We start from the raw sequence: 21265 nt of genomic DNA, 5'->3' as shown, positions 1-21265 counted from the left end.
CTGTTGCCACGGGTTACACCACACAAACAAACTCATTTTGTCCAACTCAGTGATGTTTCGATGCAGTGGACACTTTTACTGCCTTTCCAGAGCACTACTGCATAATCAGATGGAAATAAACTTAACTTGCTAATATGTGCTTAAGAGAAGGATTTAAAAAACGGTTATTAAAACCTCCTCAAATTAGAAGGCAGTTTGGCAGGAACAGGAAGGTAATTATAACAAGACAGCTATCAGGCGATGCGCTTTTATCACAGCCCAGGTTACATCTCGCTTTTGCGAGATTTTAGGTCAAAACCAAATTTACCTTTTTTTGCAGTGGTCGTAAACAAGAGTGAAACACAGTCTGGATGGGGAGGAAAGTTAAAAGCGACTGCTACGTCCTTCTGGTTCCTCCATTCCCAGCATTACAGACGCACACATTGAAAGCAGAGCACATACACCGTGTGCAGTGTTCAGTTTAAACTACACCTTGGCCCTTATATCTGCACTTGTACTTACTCTGATCCTCCTTCCTCCTCCCAAAAACATCTCTGTAACACAACAAAGCTATACCAGAACAGCACAGCCAAAGACCGGTGAAACCAAAAGCTGACTTCAAGAAGGGGCAGAAAGCAGGACTTTAACTTGGTGGTGCCTTGAACTTACAGCAAATACATATAAGACAGTGACCGTGGTGCTCTGGATCCTTATTTCGAGCTGGGACTTCGCTCGTCAAACAGGAGAAAACAATCAGGCATTTTCCCAAAGAGCTTATAATAAAACTGAAGAGCTGGAGCACCAGATTCTCAACTGACACAGGCTGACATGGCTCTTTTAACACCGGAAGAGCTACATGAATTGCATCAGCTACTGATTTATACAATTATATCCATCTTTTATACAGCTGCTAAACACCTATGAGATGTTAAGTGTCTCTCCTTCCCCGTCCTCATTTCCTTCTTCTTCCTCCTACCGCTGCAACAGAGAGCTTCCCTGAATAACGCCACCAATTTAAAAAACAAAGAAAGAAACCCCCAAGATTTAAATTTAGGATCTGCGGTGAATGCCAATAAGCCTGAATGAATTAACTTGGGGCGTGAAAAACCCACTTGTCTTTCAATGCCAGCCTCTACAGCAAACTGTCCTACATGTTTACCATTTCCAGAAACACTGCAGTATTTATGCCCACCTCTAGTGCAGCCTCCTTGTGCTATTAAAAAGGCGAAACCAGCTAGTTTGGCCATCGATGTCCCTGACAGCCCGAGTCCTAACGCAGCGGGCATCAGTTAGGAAAGAAGAGAAAAAAAAATATATATATAACGATCAACCAAAATGCAGCCTGGGCCATTTTAATGATGCTCTGAATGTTTCTGCTGGTAAACAGGTCTCCTGCTGTGGCTGAGCGGTAGGCTCTGAAATCAGTGCGAATCCTTCTGCTCATTTCAACCACCTTGGAGACAAAAGCACACGCAGTTTTGCAACCGTGCGAGGGCCTGCCCCTAAATCTGTATGTATTCACCCTGCTGATGCAGTCGAAACGGGACAGCTAGACATCGAGTACCCTTCTTCTTCAAGCATCAGCCTCCATAGATCAATTGTAGGTTTATACAACAGCCAATAAGACCAGAATGTGATTTTTTCTATCCCTTCTCTATAGAAGAGAATTGCATCGGGTGCACACAACATAAATCAGAGCATTCAGTCGTAAGAAAAATGCGTCAGACTACTTTTGGCCTGTGACAGCGATTCAGCAGTAACCTTCATCCTTATTTAAACGCAGGTATCTTTTTTAAACTCTCTACCATTGGACTCTTGGAGGGAAACTACCCACCCCCCCTCCAAAAAAAAAAAAAAAAAAAAAAAAAGGAGGATGCTCCATGTATCCCGTAACAATTTTGTGCATCCCCTGCCTTTCCTAAACATCCTTTAAAATGTAACTGTGCAGCCCAGCGGCTCCTGCACAAATGTCACACTTCAAAGCTCCGTTTCAGAGCTCACTTTTCTGCCTCCGAGGCTGAGGAAGGAGGACTAGGATGGGTGTGTCCGTGGGGCTGGGAGAAGGAGCCGCTGCGCCGCTGCCAATAATGAAAAACTCTGTGTCAAAAAAAAAATAATAAATGGCTGTACCAGTCCGTTAGATGCGAGTATCTCGCCTTACGTAACGAAAAGTTAGTATCCTTGGATCTGCAATACCTGCCCTAAATCGGCTCCCACAATAACGACGTCAAGGGAGGGGTTTATATAACGGCTCCTTCCCTTTTCCCCCAGGATGGCAGCGAGGAGCGGACCGAAACGCGCGCGTTGCGAGAAGCTTCTTGGGGAAGAAAAGGGAATTCTGCTCCATCCCCAGCGCCAGCCCGCCGGGGCAGGGGGGCTCCGGCCGACACCCCCACACCACCACCCCTCCCCGGGGCCGCCCTTTGCCGGGCTGGGGCAGAAGGACGGAGACGGGGGGCTCCATTCCCCTCCGCCCCGCTGCCCCCCGCCCCCCCCCGGGCACAGCCCCGGCGAGCCGCAGCCCCCGCTGCTCTCCCGCGGCCGGTGACACCCGAGGCCGGGGCGGGCGATGCCGATGCCCCCGCGGCTCTCCCGCGCCCCCCCGCTTAAACTACCGCGCATCTCCCCCAACCCCAAGGCCCGCCGCCGTGCCCCCCCCGGCCGTCCAGCCGCGCTGCAGCACAGGAAGCGCTGCATTAGACCCTGATCTTATTATCCTGCCACAACCCCCGGCCCCCCCTGCCACCGCGCTCCCAGCACACAAAGGGCTTAATCCCCGCGCACCCCTCCCCCTTCCCCGCTTTTATTCCCGTGCACTCAACTCACCGTGATCCGTGGAATATTTTTCTTCCCCTGATAAGACATCTTGGGAAATCACTCCCCGATGTATTTATTTAATAATTTTTTTTTTTTTTTTGGGAGATGCGGGGCGGCTGCTGTATCGCTATTGTCTCCCGTGCAGCAACTGCTCCCCGACCTCCCCTCCACCGGAAAAAAAAAAAAAAAAAAAAAAAAAAAGAATAAAAATAAATCCCCCAAGCCCCAATCAACGCGATCACAAGGAAGGGGAGCGCGGGGTCCGCCGGGGAGGGCGCGGCGCGGCGGGGAGGCGAGCCCTGCTCTCCGCAATGGCAGGAAGGGGAGAAGCAGCCACCCCTGCGCGTCTCCCTTTCTTCCCTCTGCCCGGAGCCCAGCCCAGCCCCGCGCAGCCCAGCCCAGCCCAGCCTAGCCTAGCCTAGCCCAGCCCAGCCCAGCCCAGCCCCGGCCGCCAGCAACAACAGCGGCGGCGGAGCGGAGCGCGGCGGCAGCAGCGCATGCGCGCGGGGGCGCGCCCCTCCCTCTCCCCGGCGGGAGGTGGAGGGGGGGAGCGGCGCAGCTCGGGGCGCCATTGGCCGAGAGCCCGGCAGGGATGCAAATGAGAGGCGGCCGCCGACCAATGAGGAGAGGCGAAGGCGCTGATATGCAAAGTGGCGCAATGGAGACGTCAGGGCGGGCGCGGGGCCGCGCGCTGGTGGCGGGGCCTGCGGCGCTGAGGGGAGGGAGCGGACACCGCCCTCCCCCCCCCCCCCCCCCCGCCGCAACCGGGAGCCGCCGCCCGGCTCCCCCCTCCCCTCACGGCCGGGCCGCTGCAACGCGGCGGGCCCAGCACCTGCGGAACGACACGCAAACACGGCGGGGCTGGGGATACCCCTCCTCCTGCCCCCGCCGAGGGGAGAGGAGGGTGCCCGGGGAGTGGAGAAGGCGCTTCCCTCCATCTTCTTTGTCCCACCCCGCCCTTCTTGGCGCTACCGGAGCGGAAAGCTGTGCGGAAGCGTTAGCAAATTGCGGGGGGGAGAAGGTTTGAAGCCCCTCCGGACTGTCAGGCTTCCTCAGTGCCTCCTCCCTCACCTCCTCCTTCAGAAAAACCAGCCTGGCTTCAGGCCCCCGTTCCTGGGGTCACCGACCTGGGAACTGGGGGCTCAGAGCCAGCACACGGGCAGGGGGGTCCCCGCCGGCCCCTCTGGCCCTGCCTCACCATCCCGGTGTTGCAGACTCCAGCGTTCCAGTCACACTTGGAGTCTTACATTTCTCAGTCCCTGAACTCTGGTACTTCAAGGAAGGAAATGCGTTAAATTGCATAAATATTTCCTCGTTCTTTACAGCACGCTCGCCCTGGAGCAATGAGGAGAGCTGGGAGTCATGGCCAGAGTGTGGGATAACCATTCCCAACACCTCCAGTGCCACCAGTTCCCCTTGCTCTGGGGGAAGGTACAAAACACCTTTTGGAGAAGTCAAATAGCACAAATCCACTTCTGCTTGGAGGTTATAACAGACAATTAATGACCGACAAAGACTTACCTTCTCCCCTCAATCACGAGTGAACTTCACGTCACACAAAGCAAACTGCAAGCTTCTCCTATCACAAAATGTGGTGATCTTTACACACCCAAGCAGATCCGTGAAACACAGTGCACAGCCCATGAGAAATCAAAACCTTCGGCATATTATGGCAGTAGATGATTATAAAGGCAACATCTGTTCAAACAGGTGACTATCGGCACTTTTTATGTACATTAGCTCACATGAGGCTATAAGGAAAAGAGTAAGAGTTTCTCCTGTGTATCGGTAGGGCATCAGGCAACATTGAGGTAGCTAATATGCCAATCAGTTAATATCCAATTCGTAGCAAATGAAAAAGTGGCTCGTTATGACAGTAGCAACATGATTAATTTGTTAGCCTGTAGGGGTTTATTTTGATGTATTGATTAGACTAGACAATACTAAATGAGTTATCCTGCCCCTCTCTGATCTGTGCTGGAAGAAATTTCGAAACTTCAGCATATTTTTGCTCCGAACATGGAAGAAAGCATCTACATCAGATTTCTAAATTTAGGCAGTGCAACTGTTCCTTTTTTCTGTTTAATGCCAGCTTTCCTCCTCAATTTTATATCTGAATGGTTTCTTGCCTTTGCTTGTCAGGTAAAAGAGTGTCTTCAGCTATCAAAGAGGAAGCAAACACTCCCTGAAGGTTTGAGAGACTGCACCTTGGGCAGCCGATCTGAGATGTGCTAAGGCCAGCTACCATTTCAAGATCCTGCCCTGGCAGCAGCATCATGATTACAGGGGAATGACCACAAACACGGGCGCAGGGAAGTCTACATCTTTAGCACTGACTCGCCTCCCTGACCTTGGCAGGTCATTTCTCCACGTTACGCTACAAGTTATGGGATACGGGTAGAAGAAATCGAAGCACCTTTAAGAGGATGATGTCACCAGCAGGCTAGTATTTCTAAAGCTATTCTCATCTGCTCAAAGATAGCTATTTAAAATACTTTTTTTAAAAGGCAATCCTTACTGCACATGGACCTAATTCAGAACAGGAGTTCTTGAACTTTGAATACATTCCATAACTTGAATCCAATAGTGATTAGGTTCAGAAAGTAATAATGAATCTTCAGATGACACTTAGCTTTTCCTTCCCATCACCATGTTGCAAGAACCTAAGTAGTACAGAATAAAATAAATGAAGAGATTAAAGAGCTGAAAAACATTCTTGTTCAATATTCAACATCTACACAGCACTGAATTTTAAAAACTTCCATATGATTTAGCGTGTACCCAAGGGACCAGAACTGAGCTCCCAAGTGTATCTTCTAGCTCCATTACACCAATTGCCAATACAGCCCAATTTTCTTTCCTCTTAGCGATGAACTAAAAGGTTCTCAAAAAGTAAATCATTTAAAAATTATTAATGTAGTTGCAAACTGGCTTATTTAGCCTTGCTAAACAAAGGCAATGAAAGGATATTATCTGTTGTATAAACACACATGAGGGGAGGTGATCAGGAGGGAAGGAGGAGAGCTACTGAAGCTGAAGGACAACGTTGGGATGAGAACAAGTGGGGAACAGAGTCAGAAAATACCGAGATGTGAACCTGCATTATTTTTTTTTTTAACAAAAGCTCATTCATTCCCCCAGTAAAGCTATAGTTTATGTATGAATTCCCCCTGTAAGTAAAATGAAGAAAGATAACTATTTATGAAATGTCAGGGGCAGGAGTCAGGTCCTAGGTTAAAAGAAGAGGGTTAAACTCGCTTCTTAAATCCTTGCAGGTTTGTATCCAGTCCAGCTGTCATGGTGGTGCCATTACCTGCCAAGGTATTGCGGGAAGTGATGGGATTTCTAGATAATGTTGATGCACTTTGTCTTCCATCAGTCTATTAATGCACGCGGCAGGCTGAGCAGGCTAAAATTAGAAGGTGCTACAGAGAACGAGCACTGCCAAATCTTCCTTGCCAAACATTAACGAAGGGAAGTGATGAAGGATGGCTGGCCAGCCCAGCCCAGCTCCCTGACTGCAGCCACTACGACAGGACCAACAAGGTTGCTGCAGCCAAGTCACATCAGCAGTAGAGGAACCGCAAAAGAACATAAATATCTTCAATTATGCTCTATCAGCACTTCTGAGGGCCTTGACAACATTCCCCAAATGGCAGAACGGGAGGAAATGCACAAAATGGAGCATTATGCCCACATTTGCACTGCCAGCCTCTACCCCGGCCACATACAGAGCTGTGCTCTGCCCCGGCTGAGTGTCTCTGGCCCATCCTGAGGCTTCGGGTAGTTGGGGGGTGCATTGGCCAGCGGATACCCGCAAGTGCCATCAGCCATTTCTGCACAGATATCAGCTGGTGTAGGACATCTTGTGCAGGCTCATTGCAGCAGAAACGCATTTCACGTTAAAGGAACGTCTGTGTCTAAATTTGTCTTCTGGAAAGGTCTAGAGGGAAAAATGGCACAAGAATACGAGAATCTCTGTACAGTGATAATCTATGCTAAAATAAATCATCACAGGCAACAGTGGAAATCAATTTACATCGGCTCTGAATCTTAACTTTACAGATTCTGTGGACTACCATAATGCACACAGCAAGGAATTTTATTCCCACTGTGGAGTTACTGGATGGTTGGGGAAAAAACTATTCAAAGAGTCTCTTTCTTTGTGGAATTTTAGTGTAATGCAACAAACCCCACAGAATTTCTGCAACACCCGATTGCTGAATTCTTACAGATTTATCCACAAGGACATTTTGCTATGAAATTATAAAACCTGCAAATGGAAATATACATTTTAGAATGTAATGAAAAGAGGGATCAGAGATGGATTTAAAGCATTCCTGGAAGGATCTGAAATTCTAGCACTTCAACAAGCTCTAGATTTCCCTTTAGGCTTGTTAGATGCTAATAACCCCCACTCCCTATTGGGGAATCACCCCCTGCCAAAGCCAGCGAGGCTCTTGTTATTGCCATCAGAGGCAGCAGGACTGGGCCAAAAGAGCGTCCATGAGGTCACTGATCAGGCCCTAATTTTCTGTCATGATCCTGCCCATGCCAATTGCTTCATCAGCTCCGAGTCTCAGAGACTTGAAAGGAGTTTCCCATGGATCCAGCAACCCCCTGCATCTTATGAAGTGTTGGGAGGATTAAATACAGGCTGATACAGGGCAGAAGGAGTATGTCTGTCCTTCCCAAAAGATGATGAAAGAACTGTCCATTATTAATCACTATAAATTAAATTGTGGAGGGGAATTATACTTGCCAATGGGCATCTTTCATTTGTTTTATTATCTTACAGGAGAAAATTAAAATTAAGTGTAATGAGATGGAAATGGCCATAGAGGTCAAACATGCTACTATGAGGTAAAAATCATACAACTTCTCAGAGAAACAGCCTACTTTTTTTCTTTTTTTTTGAATACAGACTATCTTAAATTATGAGGGGGAGATTCACTTTCTAGCTGCATAAACAGGTCGATAAAAATGTACATTTGATCTGCAAATTAAAATTAACCTTCCAATTGATTTTGTTTCCTTTAAAATCCCAGGAAACCTTGAGAAGATTCAGAAATAACCTTCTAAGACAACTTACTGTTATAGTGTGTTTCTTAGAGGAAATGTCCTGAGCATTTCAGGTGTGCTACAATCTTAATTGTCCTTAAACACGCCAGAGCCACCGCTCCACTGTTACTTTACTATCACGTCCTGTTATCAGGAAAGAAACAGCCCTCTTCAGGGTTCTAGACAGGGATCACTCTGTCATGGGTAGAGCAAAAATGTCCTCTCCTCTCTAAGCAGTTTAGAGCCTACATTCATGCTGTGACCTTCACTATAGTTAAATACAGCATTTCTGGAACAAAGGCATGGGACATTCGGGCATCCTTGTCCTTGCCTCTCCCTTTCATCCAGTGGAGAGAGAGTTTAGCATCTCCAGGCCCATGGGAACTGCAGGTAGGGTCTAAAAAATAGCTATTTGCACAGTGATCTGCACTGTTTCTTAACATTATAATCCCTTCTCCTTCCCCCAAAACATACAGGGCAAAGCATCAGGCTATCAGCAATTGCTGTCATTGCTTGTGTCAGGCAGCTTTGCCTAGCTCTGATGTACAAGACAATCATTACTCCAGACAATGAGAAAATTAAATTCTGACCTCTGTTCTCCCACCTTGAGATTCATTCCAGATCTCTAGGAGGTGACCAAAGAACAGACATTGCACTTCTGTCTGAATCTTAAAGAGATCCCAGATCACAGAATCCTAGAATGGTTTGGGTTGGAAGGGACCTTAAAGACCTTCCAGTCCCACCCCCCTGCCACAGGCAGGGACACCTTCCACTAGCCCAGGTTGCCCAAAGCCCCGTCCAACCTGGCCTTGAACCCTTCCAGGGAGGGGGCAGCCACAGCTTCTCTGGGCAACCTGTGCCAGGGCCTCCCCACCCTCACAGGGAAGAATTTCTTCCTTACATCTAATCTAAATCTCCTCTTCTTCAGTTTAAACTTGTTACCCCTCATCCTATCCCTATGCCCCTGATCAAGAGTCCCTCCCCCCTTTCCTGTAGCCCCTTTAAGTCCTGGGAGGCCGCTCTAAGGTCTCCCCGGAGCCTTCTCTTCTCCAGCTGAACCTCCCCAACTCTCTCAGCCTGTCCTCACAGCGGGGGGTGCTCCAGCCCCCCGAGCATCTTCGTGGCCTCCTCCAGACTGGCTCCAGGGCTGCCCTCAACCCACTCCTCGCCCAGCCTGGATTTGTGCTTGGGACTGCCCCGACCCATGGGCAGGAGCTTGCCCTTGGCCTTGTTGAACTCCATGAGGTTGGCACGTCCCACCTCTCCAGCCTGTCCAGGTCCCTCTGGATGGATCCTTCCCTCCAGCGTGTCCCTGCCCCACACAGCTCAGTGATGTCAGTGAACCTGCTGAGGGTGCCTCGATCCCACTGTCCATGTCCCCAGCAAAGATGTTACACAGCGCCGGTCCCAGGACTGACCCAGTGCTGTCCCTTCTCAGGTAGGAGAGTTCATGCAGAACACACACATCAACTTCACATGAGGTTTGCTGCCTACATCATTTCCCAACTTTATAACACCACCACAGAAGACAGACTCAGATTTCATGTGCCACAAGACAGACAAGTGATATCGGGAGTTCAACACGGTCCTGCAGATAAAAGATTTCAGGCAGACCTAAACAGCTGCTCAGCACCTACTAAAAGCAGATGGCTCATGTCAAACGATGGCCACAGCACTGGCATAAGGGTGGCATGCAAAGCTGCCAGGCTCATCGTGCCGGGTACTGCATCTATCCCCTGAGATAAAGCCTGCATCACAAGGTGCTGCTGAAACACCAGACCTCTGAATCGACTCAGCTCCAAAGCGAGTGAGGAGATCTGGCCCCAGGTGTTTAAGTTTTTCCTCCAGTCTTTAGCCCAAATAATAAGCCGGCTCTGTATCAAAGCCTCTTGGCTCATTTCTGCATGAGAGTGGTATTGGTAACTAACAGACCACTCCACGAGACACCCACTGGATGTGTGGCACATTCCAGCTACGCAGATCGATGGTTGTGAGAGGGATCTAAGAAGTTAAGAGGAATTTGGCATTTGTGCTCATTATTGTTAGTTTCTCTATGGCTTTTTTTTTTTCAGTAGCCAGACAAACTATTATGATCCATTGGAGGAACATGCAAGTCATCCTCCTGTATGATTATTTTGCAAGCAATGATTGTCGAAACAAGGCTAGAAAAATTGCAGGCATTGTAACAAATTAAACTCATAACTGCATTTCCAGCTGTCTGGAACAGCTTCTTTGTTTTACACAACAGTTCCATTAACGTTCCAGAGTCTGTGATTATTTGAGCTCTCAACAACGCCCTGTTATTCATTATTTCTCTCCAGGAATGAACAACCATGATCCTAAGAGCTTTGAGGTTTTAGCAAAAACCCCAGTCATATCAAAAGCTTCCTGACACTGTGTTTTGCAAGTGATTCCTCTCCTGTCAATTCTAAAATAAAAATATTTTCCTAGTCTGTTTATTTATGATTGTTATTTATCTTATTACAACAGGACATAGCTTTGTTGTTTTAGACCAGTAGTTTACACCCAGTGCTCTGTACTTCCCAAAGGTCCATGAACTGTTTCTAAGGGATGCAAAAAAGGCGTGTAAAGGTGACTGTTTGTTGCACAGGGGAACCACCCGAATCACTGGAATAACAACAAGGTGGCGATGGGAACTTTAACTAGCAATTTAAGAAGAGATCTGGGATCCCAGGGCTTGTATTAGTGTTGAAGTGTCTTAGCTCCTACTCGGGCTCTCTATGCAAACTAGATTAAAGCAAGCCCCAGGCTTGCTGATCCCTCTTGCAATCAAACCTTGCTTTTCCCTATAGATGGTCCCTAAAAGACTGTCTCTGTCCCAAAGAATTTCAACAGATGAGCAAGACAGAAGCAATGCCATGGGAAATCTGGGAAATACACACAGGGAAATGACCCAGGTCAAGCAAGCAATGGCCAAGGCTTTCCAAAACCCAGGTGAATGTGTATGTCTCAAGACTGTTCATCTAAGGAACAGAGGACCAATGCCCTGGGAAGCCATTTTATCAGTCCCCTTGCTCTGAGACGAGGTAACTTGTAGCTTCTGCACTGACTACTACAAAGCAGTGCTATTGAGTAAGTTCCACAGGTCCCTGCCCTGGTGCTGTCTGGAAACCAACCCCACTGTAGGAAATGGGCTTGCAGGTGCACAGCAGTTCATGAAAGCCAGGCCAAGTGTTCATTGTCTCGGTCAAGAAATCCTGGGTTTGAACATCACATTCTTGTTAGGCTGCAGTGATGGCCCAACTGAGGTCAGGGCCTCAAAGCACTAAGCAGTGCTCAGACATTGAACAAGTAGCTCCAGGACCAGGCATTAGCAGTCTAAACAGGGAAGATGACAAAGTTTAAGATGGGAAATAGAAGCACAGTTAATTCTCCAAGGCCTGACAGCTGGGAAGTAGCTTGCCTCCGATCTGCTGAGTTGCAGACCTGTTGAATAGGTCACACTGCCTCCAGAGGCCTAACTGTAAAGAGCTGCTTAAACTAAGATAGAGAGCCTTCCTAGTGCCTCTAGAGATGATCTTAACCCTGAATGATGAGGCAGCATGGCCCAGAGGCAATAAAGCGAGGCCATGATAGATGCCTATAGAATACCCTAGACAGGGTAGACGCAAAGAGATTTGATTACCCTTATCTTTGCCTGCAGAACAATATATTGCAATTTAATGTGGAATAATTACGTGCCTTTTTTTATCCTCTAGACAGTTAAGAACTCAGGAAAATAAAAAATAGCTTGTCCATCTTCCTTTGTTAATTATTTCAGTGGAGATTAATACAAGATCTTTCTGTACAGTGACAGATGACTGTTTTAAAGGACTGTTTTTAAAGGATGACTGTTTTAAATTCGCTTTGGCTCCAGCCACTGGCTAAAACACTTCCAGCTATCTCCATTGCCTCCAGGCGATCGGCACCCATTCCCATCAGCTCACGACAGGGTCCTTTGGTTCCTCAAAGAGAGCATGGACCGTCCTGTGTGTGGATTGTTACAGGTATTGATAAACATTGCAACTATTGTCAGCCTCAAGCTAAGGAAAAAGAAGCAGTAAGATTTCCAGCCTATTGTGAAATAATTCATGCAAGTTATAAATTCAAGATCATATAAATTAGCACGCCGTTGCTTTCCACTGTAGTTTAGATTCCTATCACATGGAAATAGTGTACAGTCTATCCAGGGAGAACCTATTTCAGATGTGTTATTAAATGCTTAAGACAGAGGTTTGAAAATAATGGGCCAAATTCAGTTGCAAATCTTCAGAAGCCTTTTAACTCCTATCTGAAATTATTTTAATGCACCATTTCCTTTAATGCCACTTCCTGCAACGTTATTGTTCTTTACCTTTTTTTAATACTTTGAGCTTTGATTATCATCGTAAAGACACTTCTGTTAACTACACTGAAGTGAAGCCAGTTTTGCCTCCTGAGGATCTAACCATCGATTCAAGTTTAGATGCAGTCTGCTGAAAAACCATCGAAGCTAAAACACTCCTGCAATAAAATGCCAATCCATAGCAAGGCATTTATAATAAAAGGCTGCACTTACCCAGACGCTCACAACCCCTCACTATACAATCCGTTGGCATCAGTGTGATGTAAAGCTAACGAGAAACAACTCACATGTTTTGCACTATCCCATTATTTCATGCCCTCAGTTAACATTAATACAAAAATCTTTAAAAATAGAAACAAAACACATACTTCTTAAAAAATGGGATTAATATTCTATGTGGACTTCTGATTTTTCACCATATTACACTTAGAGTTTTTTATTATACTGGTACCCTTCAATCACAAAATAATTAATCTTTTCAGAATTAATATATCACCTGTTTATACTTATGTCCTGCAGGACATCACCACATCAAATTGTCCAAAATTAGTTCTGAAAACGTCCTGAATTGCAAACCCTTTGATTCACAAAGCTGAAAAGGCGTATACCCTTTATTCCCGAGATGCACTTTGGTTAGGCCAACAAGACTAATTAATCATGGGAAGTTACTCAATTAGTAGGCACTTCAACATGGTCACATCAACCCATAGGCATTTCTAGTGGCAAACTTTTGTTTGGGTTTGGCAAATCGGGTTTGAGGCGGCGTGGAGCACATCCCACTCCTAATTAAAGGTTGGTGCGTGGCACTTCTGAAGATCAGGGCCTACCTTTGTGATCTCACCGTAAACAGCAGTTGTTCACCCACGTAAGTATGGCTGGATGGAGCCCTTGGGTTACTGCAGTAGGAAGAAGCAAAGTAGGGTCTGACCTGGGGAGGATGAGCCCCCAGTAATACCCTTAGTAATATTTCACATTTCTGAAAGCAGGAGAAAGCGGCGGACAAGCCCATATTATAAATTCCAGGCAGACTTCTGCCCTCTATATACAATCCATACCATTAGTAAACATCAGGAGGCACATGCTAGAAACCGTTTCCAGAAGGACAGACTGCTCCATAAACCCGCTGGGGGACTACTCACAGAAACTCCTTCCCAGTACGCCAGGAGTTTATCGGTTTGCTGGTCGCTGCTTCATTCATTTCCGCTCTTCCAGCCCATGCCTAGGAGCCAGCATTGTCAGAGGAACGCACAGAGTATTTCATGGCTCAGATCTCAGAATAAAGCTTGCTAAAATCTATTTATCGAGGAAAGCATTTGCGCACGGTCAGCCAGACCTGTGGCTTGAATGGGGTTTGCCTCAGGAAGAGGATAGGCTTTATTACACCATGGCACATACAGAGGGTGAGAAAATAGCTTCAGGAGTCTTCAAAGACTGGGAGGAGTTCAGTGGGTTTCTAAGAGAACGCCACATTCCTGTGAAAGTCCCAGATCTTCCGGAGGCAAAAATTCCCACTGTAGCCAGAGGCCTTGATCAAAATTGGTATTGAAATACAGCTCCCAGGGGTCACTCTGGAGTCTGCCCTCCCCTGGGAGGAGGGGGTAGGAGTTTCCCCTGGCAGAAGCCCGCAGGGATTTGATCCCTGTAGGTGGAGGCTCATTGATGCTCTTTTGCTAACAATTGCGTTTCTGTTCCCGGGAGCTGCATTCACTAGCTGGGTGGGGCATTTTGCTACCGTTGTGCTGGGGGGAATTGCCTAAGAAACAAAAAAAGTCGGTCTCTATCACCAACTAGGAAGGCAGGGCGGGGAAAGGGAAGGTGTTTGTGGGTGCAGGGGCTCCTTTCTTCTTCTGCCCTCCTCCCTGTGCACATACACACACACCTGCAGAGAGCACACGGATAACATTAGAGGTCTGGCAAGAATGCTCTAGTAGAGATGCTGCTTCTTAGAGGAAGACACCGACTGCCACATCCATGCAGGTGACATAAAAGCAAGAAGCTGCAGGGTGGAAAGGATACATCCTTCTGCAGCCTCTCACGTGTTCAAGTTGCATCTCACACACACACCCCACACATATATGTATGCACCCACCTTGTCATTCAGGTTCTGCAGCGCCTCCTTCCCAGTGGCACTCCTGATCTCCACCTTTCTCCCGAAATCAACAGATGGTTCCCCTCCCTTCCCGCTCTGCCTGGAATAGACGGACTGAGCATCCGGACCCAGGTGGGCAACATCCTTCTGCTTTGCCACGACTTTGTTACATCCACGGCCCACCGAGAGGGAGTCGAAGTCGATGGTCTTGTTCTCCAGGGAGCCTTCCACCGGGCAGAACATGCCACAGAATTTCTGCCGGGGCTTGGGACTGCCCGAGCCCAGGTTTTTGAAGAAGGCTGGCACTTCTTCTTCCTCGCCTTGCCGGCCAGACTGCTTCCTCTCAGCCATGGCTTGTGTGGTCTCCCTGCTAAGGGAAAATAATAACAGCGGTAACCAGGAGGATCCTTCACACACACACACGCACACACACGAAAAGAGGTGAGGGAAAAAAAAAAAAAAAAAAAAAGAGGGAGAGAGCTCGCTCTGGGTCCTAGAGATACGGCAACATCAATTGCAAAGGGCTGTGCCTGGCAGATCCCCTGCCCCCATCGGTACAACACAGCCTGTGGCTCGCTCTGGTTTCTTTGATGCAGCGCAAAGTTGAGGGAAGGTTGGGGCAGATCCTGCTGCAATCAAGGGAGGAGGTTTCGAGTTCCCAGCATCCAGATGGGGAGGGAGGGAAAAGGAGAGGAAAAAAAAAAAAAAAATCCTCACTCTGCAGCAGAAACTGAGGACTGATCCGGAAGTGATGCGACTGGTGAATTGGCAAATGGACTCGATCAGGTTGGAGCAACAGCCCCCATCACACACACACCCTTTCCCCCCTCCCCTTCCCCGGCGTGTTGCTGCTGCTGCTGCTGCTACAAGTTGCACGGAGCTGATGAGGACTGAGCACCCCCCTCACCTCCGGCTGCTCTGGAGGCGTGTCCCCAAGGCAGGGGAGAAAGGATCCCTTCCTTCCTCCCCCCCCTTTCCCCTTCCTCCCCTGGCCCCGCAATGGTGGAGCCAGGGAGTGCTCCGGGAATCCTATTGTTCCTCACTTTTCCCAAAGCAGCGGAGCCGGAGGGCGGGGAGCAGATGAGATCGCGGTTGGGTTAGTGGGGCTAGTGGGAGGCAAAATGCTGACTCATCTTTCTGGGTTTTGGGGCATCGCTGGTGCCGTGACTTGGGCAGACCCTCTTCAGGGGGGAAAAGGGCTGATTGATGCACTGGAGAGAAAATGAGAGAGAGAGACAGATGGGAGAGGGGTGTGGGAACCGAGGGAGAGAGGAAAATGAGCCGTGAACCAGGACTTACCTCCAGGAGCTGAAATTAGTGACCTTGCAAGTCAATTAAGCCTCTGCAATGCCGGCAGCCCCCTGTCTCTCCCTGCGGGGGATCGGGGGAGGCAGCCAAAGGCGGCTCCGGCTGAGTGCGGGTTTCTAGAGGAGGAGACAGAGCAGCGGCCCCTCGCCTCCCCGCTCCTGCCCCTGCCGACAGCGGCCCTGCGCTGGGGACGGAGCCGAGGGGCAGGAGCGAGAAAGCGAGGGGCCGGGGGGCGAGCGGGGCCGGGGCCGGGGCCAGCGGGGCCGGGAGGGACCCGACCCCCCCGCCCCGGGCCGGGCCGCCGGCGCTGTCCCTTCAGCACCACCCGCCGCACGGCCCCGCGGCCGGGGCGGGGGGGGGGGTCAGGGCCGGCCCCGGGGGGGCTCAGACCCGCCCCGGGGGGGGGCTCAGACCCATCCAGGCACTCGCACCCCACCCCGAGCCCCCTTTCCGCCACGCAGCGCCTCGTATGAGCTGTTGGGCTCTAACACACCCTGCTGCTCCTCGTGGCTGGTCCAGTTGCATGTGTCAAAGATTTTTTTTTTTTTTTTTTTTAAACTTATTCTCTCGGGTTTGTACCTAAATAAACCGCTCCGGCGGCTGGCGAGGCAGAGGGAGGGCTGCCTTAGTCATTTCCGAAGGGCTTGTTTCAGCACGGCTCTGTGAGTCCGGCTCGGGCTGAGTCCGTGGGAGCAGAGACATTTTTATCACAAAGGTAAGCGGTGCGGCACACAATAGGTTGAGCTTGGCTGTCTGCACCTGGTACATGTTATTAACACCGCTGAGCTGGTCCTTAAGGCTAATCCGTATGCAATATCGCTCTGAACCTAGCCCAATCACCAAGCTGTTTATTACTATGCATTATTCATCGATATGCATCTTTGCACATGCATACATTAATTTAGAGGCATCTGTGTCCAAATGGTTACCAAGCACCTTCGTAAGATTCAGGCCAAAAAACCCACCAAAAGCAATAAATAAATCAATAAAAATCAAAATCTCAGAGCCCTCTCTCCCTGCAAACCACACCCAAATCAATGCATTTTTACTAAAAGGTAGCAAAAAAACCCCAAACCAAGGTCACAACCAAGTGCAGCCCTGTAATATATACACAGCACAGTGATAAAAGACTCCAGACTAAAAGGAAAGAAATAAGCCTGCAGCTTGGCCCTGAAGGATGAAGGTGATGTGCTCTGGTAACTAATGAAGGAGGGAGAAATCCAAAGGCCCTCAGGGGAAAAGCTCCACCTCCTTCCCCTTCTGGGACCATAACAGTGGATCAGCCAGGGTTGTAGCCACACTGATCTCAGGTGCTTTGCTGGGGATTGGAGGCCAACATATGGTCTCTCAGGTACGCTGAAGTCCTGTATTATTTAAGGTTTATAAATATTAATAGTCATAGCATTGCTGATCAGGCAGCCCGCGGAAGCTGCAGAGTGCTGACAGAGGCTCCAGCAAGCTGAAAGCCTTGAAGCGATTGTGTTGACACGTTCTGCAGTCTGCTGAAACGTATGCAGTGGCTTTCAGGGATAGCCTTAAATAAAGCTCATTCATCACTTGGCACATCCTTGGAAGATGCTCTGATGGCCACGGACACAGGCCTCTCTGGCGGGATGGAAAGAGAATGACCTGCCAATAAGCTAGAGGCTGTGAAGTGCCTGAGAATGAAATCCTGCAGACAGGACCACAACTTCCAAATGTTTCAGACCTGATAAAGGTCACTCCCAAAAGCTGAGGTTTCCTGCCATACAGATCCCTCTTTTCCAATAAACCCTCAAAACACGGACAACAATCACATATTGAACAGCCACCTCCAAGTATTTCCCCTTTCCACACGCACCTGAGGACATGCTCAGCAGCGTCTTCATTTATTTTGTGTTCAGCTCCAGCTGTGCTCATGGGAAGTCTATCCAAGACACCTCACCACAGGCTGCTCTGCGGAGTCTCTGACTGGCCTCACGTATCAAATCAAAGATGATTTTTTCAATCGCCCATGTGGAAACTCAGGCACTCCAAAAGAATCACTGAACTACTAAAAGGAACCCTCCTTTGTATTCTCCTTTTTGGATATTTCACAGGGTGTTTGTATAGTACTCTCTGTCTTTATGGTCCTCTAATGGACACTGAAAAATACTGGGGTCATTTCAAAAGTTGTTATTCCAACCTGTGAAATTCAAGTATCAGACCTTAAGAACTGTCCAATTGTAGCAAATTCTACTCATTCTTTTTGTTACACTTGAACTGAAACATTTTGACACACCTACATGACTCCACAGCTTTATTCCCTGGATATTCTTTTTCCTACAGGAAGAGTGCTATCACGAGCAAAGCTCAACCAGCCAGTGCAAAGAGAACTTAGAGCCCCAAAATCACTCTGACTTTGGGACCAGCCATAGAAACTTCTTGTCTACACGAGTCCCGTTGAGCCTCTATAACGTCTGACACACAGGTCTTGCTTAAGATCCCAGAATCCCCAGCCAGATACATCAGCTTCCTTACCAACTTTGTTATCATAGAAAGAGTATAGGCTGATGCAATTTACATTTCAGTCTGAGCTTGTTTACAGCGAGGTAGCATGGCACAACTCCTGAGTGGTAACATATTAAACCAGCAACTGCATATATCCATGCTCTAAGCATGGAAATAACCAAATTTTGCTGAAAAAATCACAGGGAGCTGATAATCTGTGTGCTTAATAATCCCATAGGGTGACTGTTTTCACTGAGAACCACATAAATTACTTCAAAAAAATCACACCGACCCTCATCTGAATTTCATAAACGCAGCGTCAATAAGAAACTTCCTCAGGTAACAGCTCATACTTAGCCCTATTGACCACAGAGGTGGAGAAACACTGAAGTTACATAAACACAATCTCAGAAACGCAATGCATGAAAGATTAGTTAATTTTATCAGTCAATATTATCCACACACCCTCTAATAAAAGGAACAAAAGAGGGAAACTGAGTGGAATCACAACATCAGGTTTTCTTAACATCACAACGCTCTGGACACTTCTGGGCGAGTGACTTCTAGTAGTAATATCTCAACGCTGCAAAAAAAGGGATGAATAGAGAGGTTGCACAGTCTGCCTGAAACTGCAGAGGAGAGCGGTGGCAGAACTGGCTTAATTTGAGCTTCTTCTGTGCTAGTGCACAAAAGTCCTCAGCGACAGAAGTACTCACTCCCTTAAGCACTGCAGTACCACAGGACAAAAGACAATCCCTGCCTGGGGATTTGCCCTGGCAAAGACAAGAAAAAGGACCGCGTGAAGAGCACAAGGATCCTTTCACCAAAAAAAAATGTAGTGATATAGAGGGGAAAATGCGAGCACAAAGATATGAAGTAGGCAGGCTCCTCATCAAACAAGTGGAAAATTAGGTCTCTTTACTTAAATACCAACTCTCCCCCTGTGCTGGTGTCCGTGGCTCGCCTAGAAAAGCTCAGGAGCACAGGACTCCTTCACTGACCTGCGCTGCATCAATAGCTCTAGTGATTTCTGATCTATTCTGTCTGGCCAAGACGTGCCAACTTCTCATCCATAAAATAACGAATGATGCTTTATTACATTTCATTGCCATCGTTACTTACATGTGCAGGGTAAGGCTGAACAATCAAACTTGACTTGAATTAGAACCAATTCAATATATGCTCTATGTTGCTTTATTTTCCTACCATCCTTAGGTGAGACAATTGCTGCGAATCCAGAATTTTCTTCATTATTTAAAGATTAAGAACCCAGCCAGAAATTACAGCAGTATGCTCTGCCATTAAATTGCCATTATTAAAATAAATGACAGCAACTACTTCCAAATCTGGGGCTCTTCCTATTGCAAATAATTAATTATTAATACTTCCAGTGGGTGCAAAATTCATCATACAAAGCAGGATCCCACTGAAATTTGGATATTTGCAAAAGCAGAACTCCACAAAACCTCCATTCTCCAGTGAAAATGAGCAAAGAAAGAGACTGGTTTGAGCCACCATGCCATCTTAAGGCATGGCTTACTGAACTCTTGCCTGGGCCCTCCGCAGGACATAGCCACTCCCAGGGCCGGGGTTCTCCCGGCAGCCAGATACTTGGCAGATAGCCACGGCCATAACAAGCCACAGGGGAGATTTGCCTGTCCCTGGCTGCAGAGGTACCGTGCTCGATGCCTCCAACATCTGAACGAGAGCCGTGAGGAGCACAGGTCAAACCTTACCAGGGAAAGCTGGAGCTCCCCATGCGAATGAGGAAGGTGTATTTGCAAAACACGGGCTTATGCCAGCAGAACCACGGCTGACATTCACACTCAGTGAAATACTAGGTGCTTTTAAGTCAATGACAATCCTTCAATTAAGTTTCACTGGGTCACAATTTAAGAATACAGTTTTGTCCTCAGAATTAAATCAAGCTGATACCGTGTTTTCAGCTGGGTCCACTGAGAGGAGACTCCACGGTCAAGTTAGCTAATTGCTTTTACTGAATGTAGAGCAAAATCTTCATGATGCCTGGGAGCATGGGGCTAAAAGCAGAGATCCAGTGAGCACTCCTATACACTACACAAGTGGTTTTCAAAGAGAAGCTGGACAAAGCCTGAATATAAATCCACAACCAAATTTCACGGCTGCTCTGAGCAAGGGCTTGGGATAGCCTGTGCTGACCTCTGCAACCATCACTGCTTACAAAATTATGCAGCCCTTAAAAATACCACTTGTTGCCTCTGCGATAGCCTGTGAATTTCTCTGCCTGGCCACAAGCTGGGAAAGCAATCTTTCCTCTCTCTGATTGTTGCCTTATCAATTGCTGATCCCTCCATCTCACCCAGTAATTTTAATTTTCTAAGGTGCAGGCCCAGTATCAAGAGGTGGCAGTGAATAACTATATTTCCAGAATATTCCTTGAACATTAAGAATCAAACCAAATCCTAAAATGCTTCACTGGGTTGGAATTGTTCTGGCATAGCACAAAAACTGAAAGACCAAGTTGTCTACGGAGAAATCATTAACCAGCTTCCCTTTGGGATATGATAATTGCTGGAGTGGTTGACAGCTTTTCTTGGCGTTGAGTGCTCTAAGACGAGACACATTATTTCAGAAACATTAAAGACCAGAAGAAAGTCTTTTGATAAATGAGTAAAGTCCATTCAAATGCTGAAACAAAGCTCATTTATTTCCATGGTCCTTTTTATTTCTGCATATCCTATGCCTCTCTTTTCCTTTATGGTTTTGTCCTCAGCAACCTCAACTAATGTAAACCAGCCCTGGTGAGTTTCTGCCAATCAAGGTTTGTTGCCAGTGGGTTTTAGTCCATGAAAACAGATGGTTTGAAAGCCACATTGTGCCACTGTGCCCACAGCCAATAGTACAAATATTTAGTCAATTAGAAGGGGATTTTCCAAAGGCACAAATGGAAATTAGGCACACAACTCCCATTGACTTCCAGAGGCAGTGGAGAGCCTCGCTGCCTTCAAAATCTCTCCTTAGTAATTCAGTCTTTATAAAACAAATGCATGTGAAAGGTGCCAGCCTGCTCTGAAATCAGACATTTTTCAGCTATTCCCAGGATGATAATCATGGATAGAAGCAATAGGAATCTCTCTGAAGTGTTCAGTATTTAAGACAAAAGTTCCAGCAAAACTGCTGGTTTCATTATGGTCCATAAATGTCCTGTGACATTTTGA

General features: G+C 47.6%; 1 protein-coding gene across 2 annotated transcripts in view; it reads right to left on the bottom strand.

Moving 5' to 3' along the window:
• DPYSL2 (dihydropyrimidinase like 2) overlaps positions 1 to 15137 on the bottom strand; it is a 55710-nt gene extending 40573 nt beyond the window's left edge. Inside the window, exon 1 of one of the 2 annotated variants that reach the window (XM_074852057.1) lies at positions 14292 to 15137. In XM_074852057.1, coding sequence (XP_074708158.1) covers positions 14292 to 14642 — 351 coding nt within the window. In that variant the 5' untranslated portion in view covers positions 14643 to 15137. Of the gene's footprint in view, positions 1 to 2805; positions 3252 to 14291 lie in introns of those variants that run through there. The other variant, XM_074852058.1, reaches the window with a different exon arrangement.
• Between the last annotated feature and the right edge of the window lie 6128 nt (positions 15138 to 21265).

Source organism: Strix uralensis, chromosome 28 (assembly GCF_047716275.1).
Source record: "Strix uralensis isolate ZFMK-TIS-50842 chromosome 28, bStrUra1, whole genome shotgun sequence".
Lineage (NCBI taxonomy): Eukaryota > Metazoa > Chordata > Aves > Strigiformes > Strigidae > Strix > Strix uralensis.
This window is presented reverse-complemented; position numbering and strand designations above follow the sequence as displayed.